The sequence below is a fragment of the Apis mellifera genome, linkage group LG11, assembly GCF_003254395.2.
Source record: "Apis mellifera strain DH4 linkage group LG11, Amel_HAv3.1, whole genome shotgun sequence".
Taxonomy (NCBI): domain Eukaryota; kingdom Metazoa; phylum Arthropoda; class Insecta; order Hymenoptera; family Apidae; genus Apis; species Apis mellifera.
The window spans coordinates 13521919-13530773 of record NC_037648.1 but is presented as its reverse complement, the minus strand read 5'-3'; the positions used below and the strand labels follow the sequence as shown (position 1 = coordinate 13530773).

General features: G+C 23.9%; 3 protein-coding genes across 6 annotated transcripts; 2 read left to right on the top strand and 1 right to left on the bottom strand.

Moving 5' to 3' along the window:
* Positions 1-835: 835 nt before the first annotated feature.
* On the top strand, positions 836-3394 carry LOC100578540 (coiled-coil-helix-coiled-coil-helix domain-containing protein 2-like). Of its 2 annotated transcripts, XM_006566462.3 has the most exons (3): positions 836-973; positions 2871-2979; positions 3054-3394. In XM_006566462.3, the coding sequence occupies exons 1-3, from the start codon at positions 888-890 to the stop codon at positions 3252-3254; spliced, it is 396 nt and encodes a 131-aa protein (XP_006566525.2). In that variant the 5' UTR covers positions 836-887; the 3' UTR covers positions 3255-3394. The 2 variants fall into 2 exon arrangements, with proteins under 2 accessions (XP_006566525.2, XP_016770411.2); XM_016914922.2 differs by having other exon boundaries at positions 839-973; positions 2871-3394.
* On the top strand, positions 1601-2691 carry LOC408308 (coiled-coil-helix-coiled-coil-helix domain-containing protein 10, mitochondrial). The gene is made up of 3 exons (XM_391859.7): positions 1601-1814; positions 2000-2391; positions 2481-2691. Exons 1-3 carry the CDS (start codon positions 1774-1776, stop codon positions 2489-2491), a joined length of 444 nt encoding a protein of 147 aa, XP_391859.1. The 5' UTR covers positions 1601-1773; the 3' UTR covers positions 2492-2691.
* On the bottom strand, positions 3346-7508 carry LOC725244 (mitochondrial Rho GTPase). 3 transcript variants are annotated; one of them, XM_026443741.1, is made up of 14 exons: positions 6830-7508; positions 6544-6749; positions 6423-6473; positions 6233-6334; positions 6076-6117; positions 5816-5981; positions 5640-5760; positions 5372-5564; positions 5050-5316; positions 4760-4972; positions 4494-4690; positions 4198-4236; positions 3942-4013; positions 3346-3578 (listed from the first exon to the last, which is right to left on the bottom strand). In XM_026443741.1, the coding sequence occupies exons 1-14, from the start codon at positions 7026-7028 to the stop codon at positions 3452-3454; spliced, it is 1995 nt and encodes a 664-aa protein (XP_026299526.1). In that variant the 5' UTR covers positions 7029-7508; the 3' UTR covers positions 3346-3451. The 3 variants fall into 3 exon arrangements, with proteins under 3 accessions (XP_026299526.1, XP_026299527.1, XP_026299528.1); XM_026443742.1 differs by lacking the exon at positions 3942-4013 and having other exon boundaries at positions 6830-7506; XM_026443743.1 differs by lacking the exons at positions 3942-4013; positions 4198-4236 and having other exon boundaries at positions 6830-7506.
* Between the last annotated feature and the right edge of the window lie 1347 nt (positions 7509-8855).

The window sequence follows — 8855 nt, the reverse complement described above, 5'->3', positions numbered from 1 at the left end:
TGCTCTAATTGTAAGAATTAAATATTTTGAAATTTAAAAATAGATTAAATTATTTAATAATTATAATATATATGTATAAAAATCAACCTCATCTTGGAATATTATAATTAATATTATATCTATCAATTAATCTATTTAATCTAATTAATCTATTAAAAGAAAAATAAAAAAAATTTATCTATAGAAAAATGTTAACAAATATAAAATAATAAAAATGATATTTAAATTAATTAAAAAAGTCAAATTCAAAAACTATTTCAATTTTCATATTTTAAATATTTTATGTTTAATTAAATTCAAATTTGTTTCCCCGATAGTTATTTATTGAGTATCATTTATAATCTTTGTTAATTTATTTATTTTCAAAGAATATAAATTATTGTTTATCATTAAAGAAATCATTATCATCAATACAAATTATTTAATTCTGTAAAAATAAATAAAATGCACATAACAATAAAAATTTAATAGCTATTGCAAAGATTTGAAAATAAATATAAATATTTATATTGTTTTGTTGCATTTTAATATCCATGTAAATATATATTTAAATACTTACTTTGAGAAAGCTGAGATTATGGCGCACTCTGGTAGAATTTTCACAGAGTAGAATTGCTTTATTAAAAAATTTCAAATGATTGAAATGAACAAGTGAAAGAATATATGTTATTTTGAAAATTTTATAAGGCTATAAATCGTTAAATTATTATTTATACAATACTTTTTTGCATACTTCAGAGTACAATAAAAAATAATAAAAAATAATAATGATTAATTTCTAATATTCTATTGAAAAGTAATTACTGTTATATTAAAATAATTATTATCATTTAATTTACTTGATATAAAAATGAATCATTTCGAATAAATTAAAAATAAAAATAATAATGTCTGGGAGAAAAAAAACCAACCAGAAAAGTGGAAGACGAGGTCGAGCATCACCATCTCCAATCCCACCGATGCAACAAAAAAGGTTAGTCTATTATTTGAAAAAACTATATATTATATGAATTATATAATCTTTAATTTATATAATTTCGGAAATAATTAATTTATGTTTTTTTAAAGAAATATATATTTTTTATATATTAATAATTACTGACTAATTTTTCTGAATAAGTATATAAATATATAAATATATTTATGCACTATCTATTTATTTTATATCAAAGAACTATAAACAGAATATTTTGCATAAAATCATGCAATAATACTTCATGCAAAATGATAATATATTTATATATAAAGATTTGTAAGTTTTTATTTTTAAATATTGTTATTTTAAAAATAAAAAAATAGTACATTCTACAATATAAAATTAAATTTATAAATGTTATTTTTTATGTGTGCGTAATAATCATGTGAAATCATGAAATATTCTATTTAATACATATATATCTAACATGTTAGCCAACATCATAATTTAAATATTATTAAAAATTGGTAATTAATAATATAATAAGTTTTATATATGTAAACAGAATATAATTATATATAATTATAAATTATCTTTTATTAATTTCTCATATATTTATTATTTAATTTAATTTTTTTTAATTCTTAATTGTGAAATGAACTGAAGTTGTCTCTCTTTTGAGAGTGTTTCCTATTTTATTTCTGGAAAGTTCGATAATTCTGAGTCGGCGCAGTTTGAATAGCTTGCATAACGTATAAAGCCTTAAAGATTTCGTTTCAGTATCAGACCAAGCTTGTAAGAGCGCGGATTGTTTATTGTGTTATACGAAATCTAGTGTGCAAAAAAGAAAAAAAAACATGCCACGACGTGGACGTGCTGCAAATCCTCCACCAAGGACGTAAGTACTTTTTCTTCGAATTAGATTTATACGCATAATTTTTTGTAAACTATCTTTAATTATTCAATGACGTTGCAGATTTTACTTGACGATATTCATAATCAAATTATATGATCGCTTTTTTTTTTATTTTTTTTATAATTATACATAATTTTATAATTGTGAAAAATAATTTTATTTTTTAGGGTTAGACGAACATCGGCTCCAGTCGCAACTCCTGCACAACCTCCTGCACATGCTCCTGCAGCAACACCAATGATGGCGCAACCTCAGCAGCCATCCCTCATGGGACAAATGGCTGCTACTGCTGGAGGTGTCGCTATAGGTTCTGCTGTTGGTCATACTATTGGACATGCAGTAACTGGTCTTTTCAGTGGAGGATCTAGTGAATCTGCTGTTGCACCTGCAGCACCTGCAGCACCTGCTGTAGCACAAAGTGCACCAGCTTCTGCTGCACCTATTGGTGGAGCTTGTGCTTGGGAAGTAAAACAATTTTTGGAATGTGCTAATAATCAATCTGATCTTACACTGTGCGAAGGATTCAATGAAGCTCTCCGTCAGTGCAAAGCAGCTAATAGTAAGTTTAAATTATTATTATTATTATATTACTTGTATTATATTAATGTATTATATATATTTTATGTACATTATGTTCTTTAATTTCAGATGTAGTTTAAACGAGCATCTTTCCAAAAACATTTGGATGATAGAAGAAATTTAGGAGCTCAGCATCATGTGAATTAATTTAATAAATCTTATAAAAATTTGGATTTAATTTACAATAAATAAAAATTATGTTAAAATTATTATTAATATGAATTAGACAATATCTTTGTATGTATAGAAGTAAAATAAATTGACTTCTATTTACACATTATATTTATTTTAATCTTCTTATATTTCTATATTTCTGTTTTTAAATAATTAAAAAAACAAAAAAAGAATGTAAAATAAATATTAATTTTCATACAATAATAAATATATTATAATAATGACCATGAGAAAATATTTTACATTTTTTGAAGTTTTAAATTTTGATTACATATTTCTATGTAGATTTAAGGCAAAAAATTCATCTCAACCATGGACAAATAATAGCAGTCAATCTTCAACTTTTCAAACTGCTGCTAGTACAGCAGCTGGAGTTGCTGTTGGTTCTATTATAGTAAGTATTAATTTAATTTTTTTTTACACTTTTTTGTTTTCTTTGAAAATTAATGATTTTCTGATTCATATAAGGGCCAAGCAATTGGAAGTACACTTGCTGGCAACATTAATCATGTATCTTCTGCTAAAGCAGAATCTAAAAATGAAGAACCATGTATTCCTGAAATACGAGAATTCTTCGAATGCGCTTCACGAAACGAAGATCTAGATACATGCAAAGCTTATCATGATATGTGGATGAAATGTCAAAATGGATACAAACATAAAAATTAATCACTCATATGAAATGATATGTTCCAAAAGATTAAATTATAAATAAAATATTCTGATCCTTATTATAAAGTAATCAAGGACATATAAAAAATTACTGATTTAAGAACATTGTTTATTAACTTAACGCGTTTCTTAAAGACGGCTTTATACTTGAAGTAAAGAGGCAGTTAAATGTGCAAGAAAAGGAATATGGTAGACTATCTTTTTTCTGTATTTAAGACACGCATCACCACAAAACCTGCAACGGTAGCAACTGCAATTCCAAGACCAGCTTTCCACCAGACAATTGAATCTCCTTGTAGTAATCCAAATTGATTTATATGTCTGAAAAATTAAAAATTATTTATTATAACAATCATTTATAAAATTTTATAAATTCTCCATATAATTTGTCCAATATTTTTATGTATGTGCATATTCATATATATGTATTATTTCACAATATAAACGTAATATACTATTCTATAATAAAATTGTTGACTTTGATAATTGTATTTATTGTAATTAAACACGCGCATAACTAAATTTAAATACTGAAATATATATATAGAATATAAAAAATTAAATTAAGATTGAAAGATTAAACATGTTTCATGCTCATGCAAAAGAATAATATTGATATTATTTCGTATTGTAAGTCGTGAGCACTCCGTGAAATTAACGGAAACTTATAATACAAACAAAAACCTTGTAAAAGAATTCCACCACTGAGTGGGTGAGGGTTTGACAAGCAACATGTGGACCATTCGCCTCAAACGACTGAAAAGATTTAAGACTTTGTTATGATAGTCTTAATCATGCGATACCTTTTAATGTGAGCAAATCGCCTAGCACATTTAAAAAAATATATTTGTGCATACGTGCAATAAAATATGAAAAAAAATGTGATTCACGATTTGCTCAAGCTTACAATGCTTACGATGTTGCAAAAATTCAGACCAACCTGTCTCTGTAAAATAATACCCATGCTCCTTGAAAGCGGCTAAACATGAAATCTTTTTGTTAGTGTTTAATATTATAAATTTAATAATTATAAATCAGTATAAAAGATATAATATTTTTCATAAAAATTATAAGAAATACTAAAAAATATTTGATAATATCAAACAAATGCGCTACACTTTTATATTTTTTTTATAATGAATTTAAATAAATGTGATTGCTTTTTAAAATAATTTTTTAGGAGCTTTTTTGTATAAAATCTACTTAATAATCAATATTTTAAGGAATTGAACTTACGGGAAAGCTGCCATTGTTGCTAATTTAACGAAGATTTCACGTCGTACTGTACGGGAGATGCTATAAGGTTGCGGTGGCATTAATTTATATTTATTACAAAAACTTATTGGCTGTAGCAAGTAATCTTGTTTTACTTCAGAAAGATCACTTTTATTTGCTATTATAAGAACAGGAATCTTACTATCTGCAAAATATTTCTGAAAAATATAATAAATCATAAAGAATAATTCCAATACTTTTTACAAAATTGTATAAAACTTGCTTACAATATAAATCCGTGCAATATATTCAAATGATTTGGGATTATTAGCATCATAAACAAGAGCTGCCACATCACATTGAATTTGTGCTGGAGTTAGAGCATCCTGAACATTAAGTATATTTATATCTCGTAAAATTATTGTCTTTTCCTGACCATACACATGTACTGTATTTACAGTAATATGCGAACTCGGCGGCACAATTTCTTCAGTCAGTTTCTGCAATTATTATGTGTTTTATATATATATATATATATATGTTATGTACATGATTATATATGTACACATATATCTACCTCGAGCTTAGGGTCAATAAATGTCCTACATAATGTTGTTTTTCCACTACTTTTTGGACCAATTACATGACAACTATAAACATTTCTACTTGACTGTTTTTTTGCTAAATCTAACTTTTTTTCACGAGTAACTACAACCGCATTTGTTTGACATTCATTATTATACATGTTATAACCTAAATATGCCATGTATTCTAATGTTTTTCGCACATTTGTAAGAGTCAATAATGACCATTGACACATATATCCTTGAAATGTAATCCATCCCTATTGCAGAAGAAATGTTATAAACAAAAGAAATTATAATGAAAAAAATATATACCTTTTCATTAGTTGGTACAATATATTTATATTCATCTCCCCAAGGTGGAGTTAGACATCGTGAAAACAATGATTCCATTTCTAATGGGGAAAGTGCACCATCTCGATCTCGATCATGTTGCATAAATAATAATGTTAAAAATTCTTGTCCTTTATGTGATAATTCAGTTGTACATCCAACTGGAATCTTTAATCTATATATTATATAGAAAATAAATATAATAAATAAAGTAAAAAAATACTTAAAATATCATTTATTGTGTACTCACGGTGGATATATATATTCTTTTGACATTTGTAATTCATTGTCATAACCAAATTTTCTTAACACAGCCCACGTTGTTTCATTTCTTCCTCTTTGTATAAATAAACATTGAAGATACATAAAACCTAAAAATAACAAAATTTCCATATTGATTTTTCAAAAACACAATATGTAAAATACCTTTCATAGTAACACATCCACAACAAATGCCATCTTGAATATTTTTTGATAATACAGCCTTTACATCCTCTAATACTTGTGGTTGTAATGGAGTATTAAAACACCATTGTTGAAATGCATTTAGTTCCATATCATTTAGCAAGCCATCATTGTCTAAATCACATATCTGTATACAAAAAGTTATTATATAAGTATATAACATATTTAAAAGTATATTCACTTAAGAATATAATATAAAAAAATATATTTTATATACTCACTTTAAAAATTCTTTGTAATGCTATTTTACATTCTTCGGTAAGCTAAATATTAAATTAATATATTATATTAATAAATTATTTATATATGTTTTAAATTACATAGATATTTTATTTTTATATATTAATTTTTATATAATTTTTATATATTAATTTTTACCTCCTGAGTATCATAATTATAAAGTGGTGTGGTAGGATGTAAAACAGCTTTTTGTGCATAATAAAATGTTTCTGAAACATTTTGTAATGTTTTGGCAGAACACTACAAAAAATAACATGAATTAAAATACTTTATTATGGACTATTTAATTATATTATATTATTAAAATCAATAATTAATTTTTTTTTACCTCAATACAACTTTCAATTTCAGTGAATTCTTTCATTATAGGATATACAGCCTAAAAAAATAAATAAATAAAAAATTTAAATTAAAAAAAATAAATATATAAATCATTTAATTTATTAAACCTCAATCGTAGAATAGTCAACGAGATCAATTTTATTTCCCACAAGAACAACTGGACAACGATTATTTGATGAACATCGTCTAATCAATGGTAACCAATAAGTAGCTGCTCTGTCCAAAGTATCCTCATCAACTACAGAATAAACAACACAAATTACATGTGCTTTTTGAATTTCATCAGTTAACTGATCTTCAGTTTGTTCAGCAGCTATAAATAAAAGTTACACTAATATAATTGTCATTTAATGTTTATAAAAACAATGAAAATATCATTTCTGAAAAAAATACCTGAATAATCTACAATGTGTGTTGGTACTTGTTCCGGTGTAACATCAGCCGGAATAGTAATTTCTTCCGCTTTACAGGGTACATCTTCTGCATATTCTTCACTAACTAAAGATAATATTAAAGAAGTCTTGCCGACTCCGCGATCACCAATTAATAGAATTCTAACATTGCGCCTAGGCGCCACTGAACGTTGTACCATGTTGATTTTAATAAAATAATTATTGCATGTAATGCTGGCATTCACTGCCTAATTTCTTAAAAACATTTTTCGTTTTTTAATTAATATATCGTATTATATTCTAACCTATAACTGATATAGTACCTATATCAGTAACTAAACTTCACTTTCAATAATTTTTTGATCTTTCACGAAGACATTTTTATCAAAGATTATCTACAATCAGAAATCACAATATAATTCTTAAGACTTATATAGATAAAAAAAAATGTTACTTCACCCGCTATGATTGAACTTATGCTTCGAGGGTGGCCTTTTCAAGGTTACGTTTGGTACCTCAAATGACAGTATACACATATAAAATGTGTACACGTGCGCATATAAATGTAAAAAAGCAATTAAAAGAAGCAAAGGGATAATAAATAATAATATAAATAATTGTTTCGTTTTCGATTGATACAATAATTACAAGAAACAAGATGAACAGAAAATCATTCTATTTTTGGAATGAATTTAATGGATTTATAGCGCCCACATTTAAATCACATATTGTACTTGTTATACATGAACTCGTAGAAATCGATAGTGCTTAAATATTTTGCTATTTGAGATTAATTTTTAAATACTTTTTAAAGTATCAAATATAAATTTACATTTTTATTCTCTGTTTTCACTTTTTATTCTCTAATTATGCATCGTAAAATTTTAAAAATATAAAAATATAAATAAATAAAAATCATATAAATCTTATTTAATTTTCAATGCTTTTAAAAATATATATTCATAAAATTTTATATTAAAAAATGTTTTTTATTTGGATAATTTAAAAAAATTTTTAAAATTATTGATCAATTAGAATTATTGCATCAATATAAAAAGTGAAATGGTATTGTGAAATCTAATAAAAAAAAATTGTGAACGATTGCGTTACTATTATCTAAAACGAAAATATACTTTTACTTTGTTATCACTTATACAAGATTTCTTTCTTTCTTTTTTGTATATGCAATTATTTGTAATGCTTTATATGTTATCATCAGAAGCAAAAAATTATTTGTTACCAAATTTAATAATATCATTTATTTTATAAATGATCTAATAAATGATATTATTTATAAAAACATTTTAAATAATATTATTTTATAAATGATATAATTAAATTTTGATACGAAAATTTTTTATCGTTAAAAGATATATAAATGTCACATAACAAAATTTTTTCATATGAACGAATGAATAGAAGATAATATATAAAAATAAATATTAATAAATGTTAATAAAATTAATAATAATTTTATGATTATTAAATATTATTATTACAAATTTTGTGTATTAATTCAAAATTTTTTTTAATGAAAAGCAAAAAAAATATTGTTATAGTCTTTTTATTTGTTTATTATAAATTGTATATTAATATAATTCTGCATATTTTTTTTCTATACCCCCCAGGGATTTAAAAATATAGTTTAAAAAATAAATAAAGTGATAACCTTAGCGTATATATTAATCACCTGAAAAGTTCAAGACACATATTATCTTATTATATTATCCCGCATTCGAAGATATAGATGACCCTCAACATTTTATATTCTTTTTGTAAGTAAGCTAAAAGTAATTCAGTTATTTAATTAATTGGAAAATAATATTATAAATAAAAATTTATTATTTAATAAAAATTTACTCTTCGAATATGTTTCTATTCTTTTTCCATTATTATTTTTGTTTTGTATTAACAAGAAATTATAAATTAATGTAAATTTCTTCTTTAAAATTGTTTTTATTTAATAAACTTGAATTAAAATTAGAAAATATAAAATTAAAATAATTAATATAATTTAATCTGATTTT

Excerpts from the sequence above, each read along its gene's own strand:
- LOC408308 (XM_391859.7), top strand. The coding sequence starts at position 1,774 with ATGCCACGACGTGGACGTGCTGCAAATCCTCCACCAAGGAC. Across the intron at positions 1,815-1,999 it reads GCAAATCCTCCACCAAGGAC|GGTTAGACGAACATCGGCTC; the intron begins GTAAGTACTTTT and ends TTTATTTTTTAG.
- LOC725244 (XM_026443741.1), bottom strand. The coding sequence starts at position 7,028 with ATGGTACAACGTTCAGTGGCGCCTAGGCGCAATGTTAGAATTCTATTA. Across the intron at positions 5,761-5,815 it reads TGGATGTGTTACTATGAAAG|GTTTTATGTATCTTCAATGT; the intron begins GTATTTTACATA and ends TGTTATTTTTAG. Across the intron at positions 3,579-3,941 it reads TGGTGGAATTCTTTTACAAG|ACATATAAATCAATTTGGAT; the intron begins GTTTTTGTTTGT and ends TTAATTTTTCAG.
- LOC100578540 (XM_016914922.2), top strand. The coding sequence starts at position 888 with ATGTCTGGGAGAAAAAAAACCAACCAGAAAAGTGGAAGACGAGGTCGA. Across the intron at positions 974-2,870 it reads CCACCGATGCAACAAAAAAG|ATTTAAGGCAAAAAATTCAT; the intron begins GTTAGTCTATTA and ends ATTTCTATGTAG.